The sequence below is a fragment of the Coenobita brevimanus genome, chromosome 97 (assembly GCF_032717465.1).
Source record: "Coenobita brevimanus isolate Jiangsu-jjx chromosome 97, ASM3271746v2, whole genome shotgun sequence".
Lineage (NCBI taxonomy): Eukaryota > Metazoa > Arthropoda > Malacostraca > Decapoda > Coenobitidae > Coenobita > Coenobita brevimanus.
The window spans coordinates 30,767,341-30,789,275 of record NC_137050.1 but is presented as its reverse complement, the minus strand read 5'-3'; the positions used below and the strand labels follow the sequence as shown (position 1 = coordinate 30,789,275).

Sequence of the window (21,935 nt, the reverse complement as noted above, 5' to 3'; positions counted from 1 at the left end):
GAAATGTGCCCTCAGTTCATGTAATTAACTACACAGTCACTACCCTTAGGTACGAAACTCATCCACAGGTAAGCACGGTCAAAACTGAGATTTCGCATCTAGTACGGCATGTCTTGTTTCACATGTGAGAGCTTTTTTCCCCAACAGTGTCCAGCAACTGTTTGAAAGTAATACGCTGGTTATTGTGCTAAGCTTCCAGTCCATAGAAAACTTTACCTGCACCATGGTCACCCTAAGTAGCCTCTAGGGGTTACGCAGATAGAAGCATGACGTCAGTTATATTTTGTTATAAAAAGTCTTCAAAGCACACACCAGTAACAGCGGCCTTCTCCTAATGCTTCAGAAACTAATGGGTAGCATAGTTGCTTTAATACTAATAAGAACGGAACAGGGTACACCTCATCAGACAGATATTCCCTTACCGTACTTTCTATTACACCAAAACAGACGCTGTCCGTTATATCTTCCTACTATTCCTTCACCTTAGCAACGTTATATTAGCATACCCTCACTGAAATTTCCAGTCTCTGAACCTGAACTCACAACCAAATCCCTGTTGTTTGAAAGAGAGCAGTAATATTCCCATTTTTTCGTGCCAGGTAAACCACCCAAAAGTTTATCATCTTGTTGCTCGAGCTAGCGAAACGAACGAGAACTTTCAAGTGGCAGTAGTGCGTGGACGCCTATACCATGCACACCACCAGCACTGTGATATTTCAGAGACTATAAAGTCACAGCGGAAATATGCACATCATTGGCAAGCTTATGAAAAACTGATATGTATTAATTCTTAGATTAGCCAAATTGACCACCAAAACTGTGCTGTTCTGGAGGCTGTTAAAACCACCGCAGATCTAAACACGTCTCAGGAAGGCTCATGAAAATGTAATAGGTGTTGCTCCGTCACGTTTCTCCTAATTTGGCACCATTTTGCTGAAAAGCGCAAAAATCGGCAAATTAAGAGCAAAACTATGTTACAGCAAACTTACTTATATCACTGGATAGCTTATGGAAGAGTAATTGGTGTTACTTAAAACTTTTCTCAAAATTCATTAGCAGAGAGAGAGAGAGAGAGAGAGAGAGAGAAACCCCATACTGAGCACAAAAATTTAGTCCAGTGTGGTACCCGTATTCTTTGGCATGAGGGTCTACAGCCCCTAAATTGACTTTTTTTTTTTTTTTTATAGCAGAACAGAGGAAGGGAAACAAATGAATAAAAAATAATCCATACACCAGATTACTGGCGTCCTCCATTCATAAAAAATCTGTAACAGTTGGACTTGAACAGCTGTAGGTTGAAGTTTAGGGGGAGACACCTCCGGGGAAGCGAGTTCCAGAGAGATGCAGTTCGGGGAATAAAAAGATTTCTGATGGGCGGAAGTTCTGCAGTATGGCTGTGTGACATTCCAGCCATGAGCGCTACCAGATGCTCGCGTAGCACAGGGGAAGACATGGAGCGGTGGTACAATGGATGCAACTTCGTCTGAGCATTTGCATCATCTACTTTTATTTTTTTGTCGCTGAAATATAAGGAAAACAGAGGAACAAAAGACGTTAGTCTATAGCAAGGGAGTTTGGATGGCAGGGAACGGTGCCACACTCTGTTGAAAGCTTTAGAAATATCAAGGGCTTCTGCGTGAGTTTCTGCATTTGGTCAATTGATTGATGGATGGTATGAGTTAGGAGATTGAGTATATCAATGGTGGATCGTTCGTGGCGAAAACCATATTGTCTATCACTAATTATGTTGTTGGATTCAAGATGTTTAAATATGTTTATTATTTACAATTTCAAATACTTTACTAAGAGAAGACGTGATAGCTATTGGTCTGTAATTAGGGGGGTCAGAGGAACTTCTTTTTTTTGGAACTGAGTGGATATTGGCTTCCATAAATTAGGGAATGAAGAAGTACGTATGCATAGTCTGATTAATATAGCTAAAACGGAGGCAAGTTCAGGGGAGCACTTTTTCAAAACAATTTGGAGGAATTCCATCTGGGCCTGGAGCTTTGTTGGTTGGTAAATTGTCTTGGTTGGATTTTACGTATCTAGTTTGTATTTTAAGTGGAACGGTTTCGGGAGAGTCAGGTTCTAGTACAGGGACATTCTGGCTGACATCCTCTAAGGTAGAATTTCTGGCAAATATACTGCCAAGGATATTCGCTTTATCACGCGGGTCATTTGTAATGTTACCGTGTGAAGATTTTAGCGGGGAAATGGATTATGACTTATTTGAGTTATTATTGAAAAAATTGAGAGTTGACCAGATTATTCTACTGTCATTGGGAGTGTTACGTAGTTCTGATGCTTGGTTTTGAAGAAAGCTTGATTTAGCGAGATTTATGACTGCTTTTGCGTAGTTTCTAGCAATTTTATATTGACAGAGCGATTGTGCTCAGGCACAGTTGCTATTAAACCATGTTGGAGAGTTCGATCTTTTAGTAACTGTTGACTTGGTGTGAATAAATCCATGCCAACTAGTATTAAGTTATTAATGTGGGACTGGGTAGAATTGATATCACTAGAGAAGAAAGATTGTCATGGAATGTCAGCAAGATAATTTCTAAATCCATCACAGTTTGCCCTCTCAAAGTGTCATCGGGTCACCCTGACAGGTTCAGAACGGGGAGGATTGGGGGAGCCGACTAATGAGGCTTTGATGAGATTGTGGTCGGAGGATCCAAGTGGTGACAGCACTCCTATCCTTTATTGATCTGGATTATTTGTCAGGAATAGATCCAAGCAATGGGCATTATGGTTATCTGGTATTCTGGTTGGTTGCTTTACCAGCTGGGTGACATTAAACGATTCTGCAAACTGTACGCACTCTAGACCAGTATCGTTTGTCCTGGCAGAGTGCAATAACCATTCTACATTATGTATGTTAAAATCACCCAAAATGGTAATTTCCGTGCTAAGGGTAAGGTTAAGGTTACTCAGTTGTGTGGATATGGAGTCAAATAGGATGGGTTCTGAGGAAGCGTTGTGGGAGCAATAGACAACACAGATATATTTGATGATATGTAGATAGTTTATACAGTGAGTAATCAAAATTAGTTGAAGTTTAAAATAGTGTCAACTGGAAATTCAGAAGTTTGTGAGAAGATGGTAACCAGGAAAACAAATTGGGAATATTTCGGTAGAAGGAGAGATTTGCGGTTCTGTGAGGAACAGGGCTAGAGGGGATATGAACTGTAGGAAAAAATGAACTGAATTCAAATGGGCACTAAGACCACGGATATTGATCAAGAATAAGGCCGCACCTGCACTACTCTCCTGACGAGCGTGAGCGGAATTTGCACAATCTAATATAAGACGGTTATTTTCAAATTATGAATTAGCATCAGGCAAGTTGGAGGGTACAATATTATTCTTTTAGCTACAAAAACAACGTAATTATGCATGCTCGCTCTAAGACGTTCCACATTTTCCATTATGGACGCTTATAACCTAATAGGCTCTGCACTCGACAAGTTTCAGTATCATGGAAAGACTATTCTTTAAGAATATCACTACCACAATCCTCTGTCAGATTCTCAGCAGAGATTTCCACTCAAGCATGCAACCACCACGCAGGATTCTAAACTGACCCGGTTTACTTCAGATGGATTCAGCGAGAAGAAATTCCCACTAAGAACCACTCTAGTAGTAGTAAGCATACCGGTTGTTGTTATTGTTCCTCTGCCCCAGTCTGTAAAGCCGAGCAGATCCATCGACCACAACCAGGCAGACGCCTTCCTGTGGCAGACAATGCCTCACCAGGTTCGGAACAGGGTCCTTCCACAAAACGAGGTGCAAGGAAAATGGAGGAGGCATAGCTCGATATGGGAAATGCAAGCACTTCGGGTCCCTATTGAGCCGCTCGGTAGTTGCTCAAATGAAAGCCGTTTCTGAACCATGCTTCACTTTGCTAGAAAAAAAAAAAAAAAAACGGTTTATGCGTCGATGTAGGAGCAAGTGCTTTGTGGCCTTATTGGGTTGTTCAGTTTTAAAAATAATGGGAACAAATAGGTGTCAAACCACCCCATTAGAAAATTTCAGTCGACATGAAACTGAGATGGACTCATCTGTGACCTATCTGCAACCATCCTGCCAAGTCTCATCGAAATCTTTTTTCCAGTTTCGGCTGCATTACACACACACACACGGGAAACACCAAGGAGTGCAGACGTGGGCCGACAGCGCTCCATACCGAGCCAGCACGGCCAGTGGTATTACCTAAATTAGTATCTTTATATGAGTCAAGCTCTGTGTCAGGTTAGACTAAATGGTTTTTTATTATTTAAAAAAAAAAAAGTTTAAACAAGACTTGTTCAAACAGAAAAGAGAACCGAGTAGCGAAAGAATGCGCTCAGTCAGCTGATTGTTTAGACTACAACTGCCCCAGGGAATGTAAGTACTCTGTGCTTTTAGTATTGCAAAATGGCCACATACTTTAGTAAAGCAAATTTGGAAAAGAAAAGGGATAAAGGTAGAAAGCAAGATGATGATTTCTACCAAGAACTGATTGAAATGGAGACTCACAATAGACTGGTAGAGCTTGTACACAAACTGGAAATGGCCTTTCAAAATGAGATTCATGAAATAAAGAAGCAGATGCACTTGCAAAAGGAAGAAATAGAAAAACTAGGAAGGGAGGTCAACAAGAAAGACACAACCATCAGTGAACTAACAGTGGAAGTGAGTACACTTAGGAGGAAAATGAGTGAAATGGCAAGAACAGTAGTCACACGAGAGTATTATGGAAGAGTTCAAAAATGATACGAGACAATTAGGCAAGTAAGCAGTCTGATAGACCAGAGCAGTGATATTGAGAAGATAACACAGGTGAATGAAGCTGTGCAAAGCTACAAAAATGATGTGGAAACCACGTATGCTGAAATGGTGAAAGTAAAGATAGACTTAGAAACAAGGGTGGAAGAAAAAAGCATTAAAAAGGAAGTGACAAGAATAATCCAAAACAATCCAAAGTTAGTCAGAGATTCAGTAGATATCAACAAATCTATAGTAATCACTGGTATAGAAGAGGAAGAAGTAAAAAACAAGCTCTCAAGAGACAAAACGGAGATGGCAAATGTAATGAGTTTATTGAAAGAAGTATCAGAGGAAATCTGTAGTAAAGACATAGAGGAACACAAAAAGTTAGGGAAATACGAGAAAAGCAAGTCAAGACCTCTAAAGGTAACTTTCCAGAGTGTAAACATCGTCGAGGAGATACTAAAAAGTGCAAAGAATCTTATGGAAAAAGAAGAGTTCAAAAATGTATGGATAAAAAGATGCCTAACACAAGAGGTACTGGAATTACTGAAAGAGAAGAGGGAGGAAGCAAAAACAAAAAATGAGGGAAGATCAGAAGAAGAGAAGAACACATTTTTTTTTACAAAGTAATAGGATTGCAGGTACGAAAGTGTTACATAAACAGGAGGGAATAAAAAGGAGGAAGGTAGTAGAACCATGTCATGACAAGTATATAAACAAGATGATTAAGTTGATGTACTCAATTGTGGATGGAATGGTATCTAAATTATTAGAGATGAATGCTTATGTTAGAGAAAATGAACCACATATAATATGCCTAACTGAAACAAAACACCAAGGATATCAAATGACATACTAAACTTAGAGGAATATAATATATGGAGAAGAGATAGAAACTTAAAAAAGGAGGAGGAATTATAATATTAACTATGAAAAATCTAAAAGTCAATGAAATAAAACTAGATATACCTTCACAAGTAGAACTGATTGCAGTAGAGATCAACACATCTGAAGGGAAAGTAATTGTAGCCAATTTGTACATGCCACCCAGATCAAATACATGGGAAAGATACGAATATGAGGACCTAGCAGAGAGTACAATTCAGAGTTTAAGAGCATTACTACATAAAATGGAAGAGAAATTGGAAAGAATTATACTAACTGGGGATTTTAATACAAATATAAATTGGAATACTGTAGATATAATAAGCCAAGAAAGCTGTTGGGACCAAAAGCTCCTGGATCTCTTGCAAGAGTTTTTCCTAACGCAACATGTGAGGGAAAGCACCAGAAAAAGAGGACTCGATGTACCTTCAATGCTAGATCTCATATTTACTAGACAAGAAAATGATATTGACAGTTTAATATATCATCCTCCACTTGGCAAAAGCGACCATGCAGTACTAAATTTCAACTTCAGGATAGCATATGACGAACTTAACAGCAATGAAAGTTACAAAAGGGAAAATATCATGACCTAAAGAATTATTTCATAGAAGTTGATTGGGAAAATGAGCTTAGAGGACAAGATTTAAATGCTGTATATAAAAAATTATGTGAATTTTATGAAACAGGAGTCCAGAAGTACAACCCACAGCACAAAGAAGCAGATAAGAAAATACAGAAATGGTTCAATACAGAATGTAAAAAATCAAAAGAAAGAAGAGATTTGTTGTGGAATAGATACAGAAAAGACAATAGTGAAAGGGCATATAATAATTACAAATAGGTAAGAAACGATTATACAAGAATAAGGAGGGAAGCCCAGAAACAGTTTGAGGAGGATATCATAAATAAAAGTAGTGATCAACTGAAGCTATTTTACAGCTACATCAGAAGCAAAACCAAAGTAAAAGATATAATACAATCCATTGCGGACGAGGGAATCACCTATACACAAGAGAAAGATATTTGTGAAGTACTAAATAAGAATTTCCAATCAGTTTTTACAGAAGAAAAGAGTTTTGAGAGGGACTATGTGGAACATGCATGCCCACACATACTACCAGATATACAAATATCAGAAAAAGTAATAAAGGAGGAGTTAAGTAAATTAGACAGAGGAAAAGCAAATGGTCCTGATGAAATTTCATGTTGGGTGCTACGAGAATGTGCAAAGGAGTTAAGTAAACAATTATTTTTTATTTTCAAGAAATCCTTGAGTCAAGGTAAACTACCTGATATTTGGAAGAAAGCAAATATTGTCCCCTTATTCAAGAAAGGGAATTGACAAAATCCACTCAGCTACCGACCAGTATCACTGACCAGTGTTGTAAGCAAGGTACTAGAAAAGCTTATAAGAAAAGCTTGGGTAAATCATCTAGAAGAACACAACATGATAACAGAAAGACAGTTTGGTTTCAGAAAAGGAAAATCATGTGTTACTAATCTGTTGAGCTACTATGACAGAGTAACAGACACAATTCAGGAAAGAGAAGGATGAGTGGACAGTATCTATTTAGATTTCAAGAAAGCATTTGACAGAGTACCACACCAAAGACTTTTATGGAAACTGTACCATCAAGGAGGAATTCGAGGCAAACTGTTTTGTTGGATGAAAGATTTTCTCATAAAAAGAGAAATGAGAACATTACTAAGGGGAAACTACTCATCATGGAAAGAAGTGACTAGTGGATTGCCACAGAGCTCAGTGCTGGCACCAATCATGTTTTTATTGTATATAAATGATATAGACAGTAACACTGGAAATGAAAGCTATCTAAATATGTTTGCAGATGATGCAAAAATACAAAGGAGAATTACTAACACAGACTCTTGTAAAGAGCTACAAGAAGAATTAAACTTCATGAATGGAGTAATACATGGCAAATGGAATTCAATGTGGACAAGTGTCATGTAATCAAGTTTGGTAAAAGTGGAAAAAGACCTGATTGGGATTATACGTTAGGAAATAAAACCCTACACACATCAGAAAGAGAGAAGGACCTAGGTGTGATTATCAATAACAGACTATCTCCGGCTGACCACATCAGTGAGAAGGTACGGAACATGTATACACTGCTTGCAAATATGAGAATAGCATTCACATACATAAATGAAGACATGCTAAGAAAGATAATAACATCATTCATCAGACCAACCCTGGAGTATGCATCAGTAGTCTGGAGTCCTCATCTCAAAAAATACATAGACAAGATTGAAAAAGTTCAAAGGGCCGCTACAAGATGGATACCAAGCTTAAGGGATCTAAGCTACGAAGAAAGACTAAATAAACTGAATCTACCAGCACTACAGAAGAGAAGGAAAAGAGGTGATATGATAATGCTATATAAATGCATATCACGGAAGGAGAAAATAGACATAAATGATTACTTAACCTATGGGGAAGCATCAGCAAGAGGACACTGCAAAAAAACTGCATAAGAAGAGAGATGATAAGGACGTGAGGAAATTCAGTTTCCCAAACAGAGCAATTGATCATTGGAATGCATTACCGAATGAAATAGTGTGTGCCAAAACAATTCACAAATTTAAGGATATGTACGATAAATATGGTTTAAGACACGGGACGGTACGGGCTTGACTCATTCCTGTAAAGATAGAATTAGGTAAGAACACACACACACACACACACACACACACAAAGTTCACATTCTGTGAACTTTATGAAATAGGAGTCCAAAATTACATCCCGTGGCACAAAGAAGCTGAAATGAAAATAAAGAAATAGTTTAATAAGGAATGTAAAAAATCTTAAGAAAAAAAGAGACTTCTTGTGGAATAGATACAGAAGACACAATAGTGAGAGGGTATATAACAAATATAAACAGGCAAGAAACGAATACACAAGAATAAGGAGAGAAGCCTAAAAACAGTTTCAGGAGGATATCATAAATAAAAGTAGTGATCAACCGAAGCTATTTTACAGCTGCATCCGAAGCAAAACCAAAGTAAAAAATAAAATACAATCCATTACGGATGAGGGAATCACCTATACACAAGAGAAGGATAATTCTGAAGCATTGACTAATAATTTCCAATCAGTTATTACAGAAGAAAATAATTTTGAGAGGGATGATATAGAACATGCATGCCCACACATTACCAGATATACAAATGTCAGAAAAAGAAATACAGGTGGAGTTAAGTAAATTAGACAAAGGAAAAGCAAATGTTCCAGACGAAATTTCATGTTGGGTGCTACGAGAATGTGCAAAGGAGTTAAGTAGACCATTATCTTTAATATTCAAGGAATCTATGGGTCAAGGTAAACTATCTGATATTTGGAAGAAAGCAAACATTGTTCCCTTATTCAAGAAAGGGAATAAACAGAATCCACTAACCTACCGACCAGTTTCACTAGCCAGCATTGTAAGTAAGATACTGGAAAAGCTGATAAAAAAAGTTTGGGTAAACCATCTAGAACAAAATATGATAACAGAAAGGCAGTTTGGTTTCAGAAAGGGAAAATCATATGTTACTAATATGTTAGCTACTATGACAGAGTTGCAGAAACATTACAGAAAAGAGAAGGATGGGTGGACATATCTATCTAGATTTAAAAAAAGCGTTTGACAGAGTACCGCACCAAAGACTTTTATGGAAACTGTACCATCAAGCAGGAATCCGAGGCAATTTGTGGTGTTGGATGAAAGATTTTCCCAGAAAAAGGGAAATGAGAACAGTGCTAGGGAGATTACTCATCATGGAGGGAAGTGACTAGCGGAGTTCCACAGGGCTCAGTGCTGGCACCAATTATGTTTTTAGTGTATATAAATGACATAGATAGTAATATTGGGAATGAAAACTATTTAAATACGTTTGCTGTTGAAGCAGAAATACAAAGGAGAATTACTAACACAGACTCTTGTAAAGGGCTACAAGAAGAATTAAATAAACTTCATGAATGGAGTACTACATAGCAAATAGAATTCAGTGTGGACGAGTGTCATGTAATCAAGTTTGGTAATGTGGGAAAACACCAGATTGGGATTATAAGTTAGGAAGAAAGAGAGAAGGACTTAGGTGTGATTATAAATAACAGACTATCTGGGGCTGACCACGTAAGTGAGAAGGTATGGAACATGTATACACTGCTTGCAAATATGAGAATAGCATTCACACACATAAATGAAGACATCCTGAGAAAGATAATAACATCTTTCATCAGACCTACCCTGGAGTACGCATCAGTAGTCTGGAGTCCTCATCTCAAGAAACACATAGATAAGAATGAAAAAGTTCAAAGGGCCGCTATAAGATGGGTACCAAGCTTAAGGGATCTAAGCTATAAAGAAAGACTGGAAAAACTGAATCTGCCAACACTACAGGAGAGAAGGAAAAGAGGAGACATGATTATGGTATATAAATGTGTCTTAGGGAAGGAGAAAATAGACATAAATAATATGTAACCTATAGGGATGCATCAGCAAGAGGACACTCAAAAAACTGCATAAAAAGAGAGACGATAAAGACGTAAGGAAATTTAGTTTTCCAAACAGGGCAATTGATCAGTGGAATGCACTACCGAATGAAATAGTGTGTGCCAAAACAGTTCACAAATTTAGGGATATGTATGATGAAATGGTTTAAGACACGGGACAGTACGAGCTTGACTCATTCCTGTAAAGATACAGTTAGGTAAGAACACACACACACATACACACACACACACACACACACACACACACACACACAGGAGAGAGAGGGGCGACATGATTGCAGTGTTCAGGGCCATGATGGTAGTAGATAAAATTGACAGAAAAGATCAGTTTGTATGGGATAGGAGAGTAAAAAGAGGACACGAAATGAAACTGAAAAAGCCAAGCTGCCTGAAGGATATAAAGACATATATTTTTCCATATCGATGCATAGACCTGTGGAATAACCTGGACAAAGAGATTGTCCAGTCTAAAAACTTAAACGAGGTCAAAGCAAAATTTGACTTACTGAGAAACAGAGACGGGGTCCCACGAGCGTAGCTCATTTCCTGTATATCACAGCTAGGTAAATAAAACTAGGTAAACACACACACACACACACACACACACACAGGATTATAGTATATTAGCTATAAGAGTAGTAACCTCAGTCCGTAATAATTGTGGTTGAGTTTCCCGCCTGGGAGTGTTGTCATATCCAGGTTGAGTCCTGGACCCACCTCACTCCCATGGTAGTACCTCCCGGGACGACGGTAACCATCCACCTACAACCTTTTTGGTGAGCTAACCGAAGCTACCTCTTGCCCAAGGATGACCCCGGAATATGCAGGGGAGCCGGGTACATGCTCCGATTGCCTTCCAGGAAACGTGCTGGTAAACAAAGCTTTTTGACTACCAAAACATATTTTAATAAATGAAATCCTGAACACTGATATCCGAGACACTGACAAGAAGTGGGTAACTTCTTTTAAAGCAGACAGCCCAAGTACTCAATCAGAACTGTATATATATATATAATATATATATATATGTATATATATATATATATATATATATATATATATATATATATAATATATATAATATATATATATATATATATATATATATATATATATATATATATATATATATATATATATATATATATATATATATATATATATATAAATCAGAATATTTCCAAATAACTACGTTACACAGGGCTCAGTGCACTCACCTTCACTTTTCAACCGTTTCCTCCATGATCTACCAATCCCCATTCCTTGTCTAACTGTTATGCCGCACACTGTTGTCTTGACAACGTCACAACACCCCAAAGCTCACCAAGCAGCAAACCAGCTTCAGCACTACTTACACTCAGTAGAACACTGACCTGTGCAAAGGAAAACGACTGTTTCAGCAACAAAATCAACCATTATGCTCCTTGCTCCAGAAGACATGAATCTCAAATACTACGTCCTCTGGTCGCCCATTTTAAACTAATCATTCCCTGCAGAAAACATAACAAACTCTAGGACTAACTCCTGATACACCCATGACCCATCCTCAACACACAGACAACATCAGAGCAAATGCCTCTCTAAACTTAATGCCTTGAAAAGACTTACAGGCGCCTTCTTTGATCAACTGAAAGACATGCTAAAAATATAGTGTATAAATATTCATTCATAAAGCAGGAAACTGTACAACCCAAACTGGGTCCCTCCCCACCTTAGCAGTAAAAATGTGGAACAACAACAACAATACTCATAATGATAATCTATATTATAATGATTCGATCTGTATGAATGTTTGTTTGATCCTGTAACACAGCTAAAACTCCCCAACGTAGCACAATTTTTGTTAGAGCAAGGTACTGTTTACTGCTCTAACTTGAAGAATAGAACAGTTTCCAGTCCAGTTGGGCCACCGATTCCCGAGTTATGACTCATTACTGGCCATTTACTTCAAATTTAGTATTTGCTTTTAGTGGAGGGGATGGATTCGCTCTTGATCCGGCATTGAAATTACCAGCGTGACAGAAAAGAGAAGAGTGACGTGTTTGTTGTATTATCACTCTCTTGCCTCTCCTTTCTTCCTCCTTATCCTCTTAAAATTGTATACAATAATGATATAGTAAAACTGAGTATAATAGCAGACACTACTATCCTGCCTCTCTCTCTCTCTCTCTCTCTCAACGGGTGTCCCAGCTGGATAAAAATAACGAAAAATTCCTCGCTCTGTCTCGCTCACGGCATGAGTAATTCAAATTTCTGTTACCTTTTGACTGAAAATAGAAACTAACGACATTGAGCAGAGGCCGCCAAATGCAGCCTTCGCTCAAGGCCGCCAAAGGCGGCCTGTAAGCAAGTAATAATAATAATAATAATAATAATAATAAATTAATAAAATCTTAATAATAATAATAATAGGATGACCGACCCGGTGAATTACACACACACACACAAGTAGTCTACACATTACCTTCACCAAGAAACAAAAGTATTTCCAGTCGAGGATCCCTTGAACATGAGAGGAACATAGTTTGCCACTTTGGCAAACCACCCAGTCCTTGTCATTATATACAGCACCACCCCCACCATAAAGTCACAGAAAATAAATAGCTTACCAACATTTTATCCCCTCAGACAATGCCGTCTCTTCCATCAAACATTACACTTCGGAAAAAAAAAAAAAAAAAAAAAAAATGCCACCACAGCCATCAAAAACTTCCAGCAACAGCAGCATCTTCCATGAACCCGCACCAAACAATGATCCCAAAGAAACTTCCCTGAGAGACAGGAGTTGACTTTGCCAGACTCTGATGGTCAAAAAAAAAAAAAAAAAAAAAAAAAAAACGTACAGTACGGTTTTAACTTCCACATTATACTTCAGCCCCTCACACCCCAGCATAATTACTCACCTCATGCATCTTACTTAAACGAACAAACTTTCAACATAGCCGCAGTGAAAGATCTCCGGGAATTTCTAGGTGAGGTGGCTATTTCCTTGCACTCCAATGAGCCTGGGGCAAGAGATGATAATAATAATAATAATAATAATAATAATAATAATAATAATTAATAATGATAATAATAATGATAATAATAGTAGTAGTAGAGTAATAATAACAATAATAATAATAATAATAATAATAATAATAATAATAGAAGCAACAGCAATAACAACAACGTCTTCAGTAGCAGGAGCAGGAGCACAACACGAATGCTATTGGGCTTGTTGTTAAATAGTGTTCCTACTTTTGTTTTCTACTTCCTTACTTCTAGATCGTGCCTTATCCCATCTACGCAGGATTCAGGTTTGGGTGTTGGTGGTGTTTTGGATATGTCAATGTTATAGCCAGTGTTTTAGTATCCTGAAAATAATTTAAAACTTATTTTTAAATCACTGTCTTCTCCAGTCTCAGTTTCTCATTCCTCAGGTGGATACATCTATTTTGATGTATTCAATTTCAATGGACGAACCCAGAGGCTGCAGCTTGTGTCACCTACTTTGGACCCACCCTCTGACCGTTCTCCATCATGCTTCACTTTCTGGTTTGCTGGTTTTGGAACAGACAACTCTACCTTACGTGTGTACCAGCGACCAGCACAGCAGCTCATCGGCAATCGACTCCTTGTTGACCTCACTGATGATATTCTGGTCAGGCAACACTTGCATGTTGTACTTTTAATTCTGTCTTACCATATTCATTATAGAAACAACACAGTAGATTTTATACTTTTACAATAAATAATCGCTGTAATCTCCCACCCAGCTGTAGAGATGGAGTATTACATATTATCTGATAGCAATATAAAGCACAGCAAAATATAAGAAGGAGGATACCTTTTGATGTTTAGCGAAGAATGGGAAATGTGGCAGACAGGACATAATGTTGGCAAGGGATGATATGTGAACTTTTGTTTGTGATATACAACCACTGCTATATTTGCAGTAAAGTATATTCTTTGTTTACGAATCTAAATAATAATGGGTTATGAGTGTTATCTCATTGTCTTCAGAAATTTCCCTCATCAGCACGATGCAGCATACATTTCCCAAAAGATTTTTTTTTTCTCCCTTTTCTCTCCCAGGTGTGGAGCTACACGCTTGGCAGTCAGGTCCGAGGTGGATGGACTTTCGGACAGGTGACTCTAGTGTCAGGGTCTCGCTTCCAGATTGTCATAGAGGGACGGTCATACAACGGTGGCTTCACACTTGACGACTTCAGGATATACCGTGAAGCTTGTACTAGTATGTACCGATACCTGCCTTTTTATAACATTTTCGTAGGATTTACCTCAATTTTCACTGCAATAATTCTTTATTCTCTTAAGTATACTCCATCATAGTCGTTTTATATAGCTGCTGTTGTAGACGGCCACCATAATTCTCTTAGAGCTACCAATAGTGGTGTTCCTCAGGGTTCTGTGTTATCACCAACTCTCTTCCTTCTATTCATCAATGACCTTTTACGCTGTACATCTAACCCAAGACACTCATACATTGATGACTCCACCCTATCCATCCTATCCACCTATCCATCCAGTTCCTCCAGTTTCAATCTTAGCAGTTACATCAATATAAAAAGGATGAGGCTATGGCACATATCTCTGATTGGGGTAAAAGTAATCTTGTTGTTTCTGATGCTTGAGAAACTCAGTTCTTACATCTGTCAACCCGTCAAAATCATGCGCAGAAGTATTCTCTAATTTTTGACAATATCCAACTTACTGCTGCATCATCTTTTAACATACTTGGGTTTCAGTCTCTCGGGATTTATCTTAAAAAGTTCATAATGCCTTTTTATAAAATCTGCTTCCAAGAGATTAGGTGTGTCAAGCCGACTCCATGCCTTCTTAACCCCTGAACAGTTGTTGAGTTCATACACGGGTTCTATTCACCCATGTGTTGTGTACAACTCTTATATCTGGGGAGGTTCCCCACATACAGCTCTTTCCAAGAAGGTGGAGTCAAAAACTGTATTTCCTCTCATTAACTCCTCTCCTCTTGTTGGCTTCCTTCAACCTCTGCCTCTTCGTTGCACTGTGGCATCTTTATCTCTTCTCTGTCGTTGCTTCAGTGGTCACTGCTCCTCTGAACTGTCTGTTTGCATCTCTCCACCATGACGGCGGGCACGTAGCACCCGTCGAGAAGCAAAGTCTCATTTCTTTTCTGTCCAGCTTTCTAATGCAAGAGTTAACCGTTACTCTCAGACCTTCATATATGGAACAGGTCACCTCTGGAACTGTCTTCCTCTGTCTGTATTTCCTACTGCCTATGATCTCCAGTCTTTTAAACACACTGTGTCCAGGTATCTAGAAATGAACGGAACTTGAATCTGGATGTCTCTTATTTTATTTATTTTTTTTTTTTTTGGAAGGAACAATCTTGCGGGCTTCTGGCCTTTGGGTATCTTCTTTCTTTCATTAAGGAAATAAAAAAATCTTTATGACCCGCCTGTTCCCAGGAAACAGTTTAGGATTCAAAATTAAAATTTATTAAAAAGATTTTTTTCACCTTGACTAATTGTAGTGAAACTAATAAAGATTATGTTGTAGTATCACCACTGAAAATGCAACAGAGTCAACCACTTTGACATAACTAATCTTTAAAGCTGGGTATGTGAAGTACATAGTCATGATTCTTGGCTTTTGAATAACTGGGGAACGGTGCTGTAGAGAGAGACGCAGGGCTCCACACCACCACACTTGGCCTGGTAAATGATATTGCTCTCAGTATCTTTCAGCTATATTTTCAGTTATTGTTACCCTTATGTAACCATAAGTATCTATTTACGGGAGTGTGGGCATTTTTCGAGGAGGCAGCCAACTAGGCACTGAGTCTTTAGTCCCCACAAGCACGCATTGACCCTATTCTTTACGATGACTGAGGCCACACAAACCCAGCAGCGAGACAGGCAATGAATTGGTGATCTGTAGCCATAATTTGGATGTGCATAAAGTCTTCAGTAATAGGAAAGTTATTTTAAGCACTTATTCCTTTGCAGTAACCACGTCTTGCAATATTAGTCTCCTAGAACTAATCAGAGTAGAGTAATTAGGAGTGGAAAATTTTAGTTAACAAAACAGACCAGCAACCAGATTGTCTTCTAATATACTATAGCACTAGCCGTGTGTGTGTGTGTGTGTTTTGGGCAGCCGAAACCACACATTCAAATCGCACCAAAATTGGCACAAAAATCGCAAAAAAATCGCTGATATGAAAAAACTTGGTCCCATCATTATTGAAAAACTTTTACTATATTTAATGAGCGATCACATTTTGACCAAGAAACACTGCTCCCGAGCCCCGGAATAGGATCTCCGTAGAATTTTTTGCCCAGAGGTAGGACTAAAATGAACTGCAGCAGTAGCCGTGTGTCTGTGTGTGTACTTCCAACTTGCGTTCGGACGACTTGGTATCCATTCCCAAAGCTGCAAATAACACGATCAATTGGTTAGCTGCAAAAAATCCAAGTGACTACGTTAGAGTAGAACAGCACATAAACGGACCATCAAGTGCGAGGGGCCCGAAGGGCTCACAAGCACTTGTCTAGTCCTATGGTGATGATGCAGTTCTCTCTCTTTCTCTCTCTCTCATTCTGTGTGTGTGTGTTCTTACCTAATTGTATCTTTACAGGAATGAGTCAAGCTCGTACTGTCCTGTGTCTTAAACCATATTTATCGTACATATCCTTAAATTTGGTATTTGTTTTGGCACACACTAGTTCATTCGGTAGTGCATTCCACTGATCAATTGCTCTATTTGGGAAACTAAATTTCCTTACGTCTTTATCACCTCTCTTCTTATGCAGTTTTTTGCAGTGTCCTCTTGCTGATGCTTCCCCATAGGTTAAGTAATCATTTATGTCTATTTTTTCCTTCCCTGATATGCATTTATATAGCATAATCATGTCACCTCTTTTCCTTGTCTCCTGTAGTGTTGGTAGATTCAGTTTATTTAGTCTTTCTTCGTAGCTTAGATCCCTTAAGCTTGGTACCCATCTTGTAGCGGCCCTTTGAATTTTTTCAATCTTGTCTATGTGTTTTTTGAAATTAGGACTCAAGACTACTGATGCATACGCCAGGGTTGGTCTGATGAATGATGTTATTATCTTTCTTAGCATGTCTTCATTTATGTATGTAAACGCTATTTTCATATTTGCAAGCAGTGTATACATGTTCCGTACCTTCTCACTAATGTGATCAGCCGGAGATAGTCTGTTACTGATAATCACACCTAGGTCCTTCTCTCTTTCTGATGTGTGTAGGGTTTTATTTCCTAACGTATAATCCCAATCAGGTCTTTTTCCACTTTTACCAAACTTGATTACATGACACTTGTCCACATTGAATTCCATTTGCCATGTATTACTTCATTCATGAAGTTTATTTAATTCTCATTGTAGCTCTTTACAAGAGTCTGTGTTAGTAATTCTCCTTTGCATTTTTGCATCATCTGCAAACATATTTAGATAGCTTTCATTTCCAGTGTTATGTCTATATCATTTATATACACTAAAAACATGATTGGTGCCAGCACTGAGCCCTGTGGTACTCCACTAGTCACTTCATTCCATGATGAGTAATTTCCCCTTAGTTCTGTTCTCATTTCTCTTTTCATGAGAAAATCTTTCATCCAACAATACAGTTTGCCTCGAATTCCTCCTTGATGGTACAGTTTCCATAAAAGTCTTTGGTGTGGTACTGTGTCAAATGCTTTCTTGAAATCTAAATAGATACTGTCCACCCATCCTTCTGTTTCCTGTAATGTTTCTGTTACTCTGTCATAGTAGCGCAACAGATTAGTAACACATGATTTTCCTTTTCTGAAACCAAACTGTCTTTCTGTTATCATATTGTGTTCTTCTAGGTGATTTACCCAGGCTTTTCTTATAAGCTTTTCTAATACCTTGCTTACAACACTGGTTAGTGATACTGGTCCGTAGTTAAGTGGATTTTGTCTATTCCCTTTCTTGATTAAGGGAACAATGTTTGCTTTCCTCTCAAATATCAGGTAGTTTACCTTGACTCAAGGATTTCTTGAAAATTAAAAATAATGGTTCACTTAACTCCTTTGCACATTCACGTAGCACCCAGCATGAAATTTCATCAGGACCATTTGCTTATCCTTTGTCTAATTTACCTAGCTCCTCCTATATTTCATTTTCTGATGTTTGTATATCTGGTAGTATGTGTGGGCATGCATGTTCCACATAATCCCTCTCAAAATTTTTTTCCTCTGTAAAAACTGATTGGAAATTCTTGTTTAGTGCTTCACAAATATCCTTCTCTTGTCTATAGGTAATGGATTGTATTTTATCTTTTACTTTGGTTTTGCTTTTGATGTAGCTGTAAAATAGCTTTGGTTGATCACTACTTTTATTTATGATATCCTCCTCAAACTGTTTTTGGACTTCCCTCCTTATTCTTGTATAATCGTTTCTTGCCTGTTTGTAATTATTATAAGCCCTTTCACTATTGTGTCTTCTGTATCTATTCTACAACAAATCTCTTTTTTCTTTTGATTTTTTAAATTCTGTATTGAACCATTTCTCTAATTTCTTTTCTGCTTCTTTGTGCTGTGGGATGTACTTCTGGACTCCTATTTCGTAAAGTTCTCAGAATTTTTTATATATAGCATTTAAATCTTGTCCTCTATGCTCCTTTTACCAATGAGTTTCTAAGAAGTATTTCTTTAGGTCATGATACTTTCCCCTTTTATAGTTTGGGCTCTTCCTGTAACTTTCATTGTTGTTAACTATGTCATATGCAATCCTGAAGTTGCAATTTAGTACTGCATGGTCGCTTTTGCCGAATGGAGGGTGATATATTAAATTGTCAATATAATTTTCTTGTCTAGTAAATATGAGATCTAGCATTGAGGGTACATCGAGTCCTCTTTTTCTGGTGCTTTCCCTTACATGTTGCATTAGGAAAAACTCTTGCACGAGATCCAGGATCTTTTGGTCCCAACAGCTTTCTTGGCTTATTATATCTAGAGTATTCCAATTAATATTTGTATTAAAATTTTTAGTATAATTCTTTCCGATTTCTCTTCCATTCTGTGTAGTGTGTGTGCATGTGTGTGTGTTCATTTCCATTCATTTACACACTGACTTCTTTTACAGAGCGACCTAAAGACAGTCAAAGCACTCGCCAATGATGCCGAACCAATCATCGAACATCATGTAGTATTTGACTCAACAACCTCAAGGAAAGGCATGATACTGTCTTGGTGGAGAGAAGAAGGACATAACCACACATTCCTCAGAAGTAGCTGTAGCATTGTCAGGGTATGGACTAACAGGCTACCTTCCGTTTGACTCCTTTCGAGTAAGGTGAAAATACTGTAATATTGTAGTAGTGTAGTTATTTCTTACGTACAGTACCGTAATGATTAAGTGTAGTGGCATTATTATTCCAAATGTCATTCCTGTACATATAATTTATGGTATGATTAGTAAACGTATACTTAAGTTGCAGTAGCTATATATACGGCATTTTGTAAGATAGTTCCAAATTGGTTTTACCTGTGATGATTAAACTTTTTTTTTTTTTCCGAATCGAGGCCATCACAGGCTGTACAACGTTTCCCTGACATATCTATAACCTCATAAATACCTTGCCGACATTTCTCTTCCCGAAGACGAAGTAGAGAGACGAGCGGCTGAGCCAGAATGAGAGTTGTCCATTTGATAATCTGTCCGCCCATCTGTTCGTTCATTCAGGCTCTAGTGGCCGCGTCAAATGAATTCCCTGCAGCTGACGTTGTGCCCTTTCGCTGCGTTTTATGACTATAGTCGTTCTGTGAATTATTCCTTTTCGCTGCGGAATCTGACTGTAGTCGACGGGCCTCAGAAAACGGTTTGAACAGGCCGTGCAGTACTTACTACTTCAGGCTCTCGCCGACGTTGCTATAGCAACGGCGTCCTAGAACGTGGTGCCATCATACGGTAGCAAGTCAAAACATCATGTCAACAAAACATGCCCGCCCAGCTGATCGTACGGTTAGACCATTGTCCCCATTTTTTTGGAGATTTACCATATTGTAGGTGAGTTATATGCAATGTAATGTGATTAAATGTTTTTTTAAGAAGGCGCTGGGAGTGTAACTGTACAGAAGACGCTTGATAACGAATATACTATTATGGTAAACACCGGATCTTTACAAATCAGCTGACCAGCATCTCTGTGTCCTTTTAATTAAAAACCCAGCAAATTTTTTGTATTCTTCGTCCTGCTGGTAATATACGTAGTTAAGGAATTTTAGTGCTGAAAATGGAAGTGCAATCAAAAGTGTTGTTGACAATTACCTACGGTAATACCATTTTTGTTTTTTGTAGAACTGACACTTTTTGAGAATCAAGCTGAAAATAAATTCCGCAGCAAACGGGACTTAACCCCCTTACACCGGAGATAAAATCGTGAGCTGCAGCCAGATGTGGAGATAAACAAATTGATATTTTGGTGCTAATGACCATATTTAATTACTTCCCTTATACTACACTCTATCTTTGCAAACCTACTACTATTATACACCATATGAAAGCTCAAAATCTATACTTTCCTATAGCAAAGAAAAAAGTGCAGCTGATTTGTAAATAAATAAATGAAACTGAAAATAAAATGAACTCTCTAGCCAGGAAAATAACACTAAAAAAATATCAGCGTGTGTAAAATTACAAATTATGTAAAGCACTTTCATGATATTTGAGCAATACTGGTGTGTAGTAGATGCTGAAGGGTGGTTATTTACTTCCTGAGTTTTTTGTGGTAAGGCACAAAACATTTTGGGCAGAATCCTGCATCACATTTAGGGCACTGGTAGCAACTTCACACACGCCCTGTGTGCCCAGCAATGCATTTTCTTCTCTTCCCTGGTGGCAATTTTTGAAGGTCATGTCCATCATCTCCAGGCTCTGCAGACTGTGTAGATGTGATTGGTTGTGATGTGTGACTGCTTGCTTCAATTTGCTCTGCAGTACGACGTCTTCGAACGGTTTTTGATGGGGCGTAGTCACCAACCAGGTCCTCAATGACAGAAATCAGTCATTTTATGACTGTCGGAATTATGTTTCTTGTAAAGTATATAACTGTTCAGTATTGCTGTACCAAACAGAGATAATGCAGTTTTTGTGGTCCATTTCAGAGTTCGCCTCTCACTCAGGTACGCGTACAGCTTTGTGTCCTTTAGGTCCACGCCCCCCATGACATTATTATAGGCAGCATCTATATTTGGCAGCCTCTTTTCTGGTCTATTTCCTCTATGAACAGTAGTGTACCCAGCTTTTGCAACAGTTGATAGAAGTACAGGTGTCTTTTTTCCATCTTTATATGCCACACAGAGCATGGGTCCTTGTCTGTGCTCAGACACCTGATGGTTTACAAGCTTTTCTCTTACAGCTTCCTGTGGCAAACCATTTCTGTTGATCCTGACTGTTCCTGTTGCTTTGGTTTGCTTTTGCCACAAATCTTGGAACAGTTTTGGTGATGTAAAGTAATTGTCGAGGCCAAGGTGGTGGCCTCTGTGTAGAAGGCCTGCTTGGGTCAACAGGTGCATGACCAGGTCATATGTTGCTCCATTTTCACTGACTGGATGTGGTGAGATGCCTTTGAAGACCTCAAAGGTGACAGTATATCCAGTCTGTGATTCACAGAGGCACCAAACTTTTATGCCAAATCTCGCATGACGTTTATTAGGCATATATTGTCGTAGAAGAGGAGTTTTTCCACTGTAGCCAATTATACTCTCATCAATAGAGATTTCCCTTTGAGGATAATACTG

The 21,935-nt window shown here is 38.3% G+C and overlaps 1 protein-coding gene across 1 annotated transcript in view; it reads left to right on the top strand.

Annotated features, from left to right (window-relative positions):
• LOC145413609 (MAM and LDL-receptor class A domain-containing protein 1-like) overlaps positions 1-19,635 on the top strand; it is a 106,595-nt gene extending 86,960 nt beyond the window's left edge. The window contains exons 15-17 of the mRNA XM_080283264.1: positions 13,585-13,805; positions 14,240-14,399; positions 19,279-19,635. Of these exons, the coding sequence (XP_080139390.1) occupies positions 13,585-13,805; positions 14,240-14,399; positions 19,279-19,313 (416 nt within the window). The 3' untranslated portion in view covers positions 19,314-19,635. The remainder of the gene's footprint in view (positions 1-13,584; positions 13,806-14,239; positions 14,400-19,278) is intronic.
• The last annotated feature ends 2,300 nt before the right edge of the window (positions 19,636-21,935 follow it).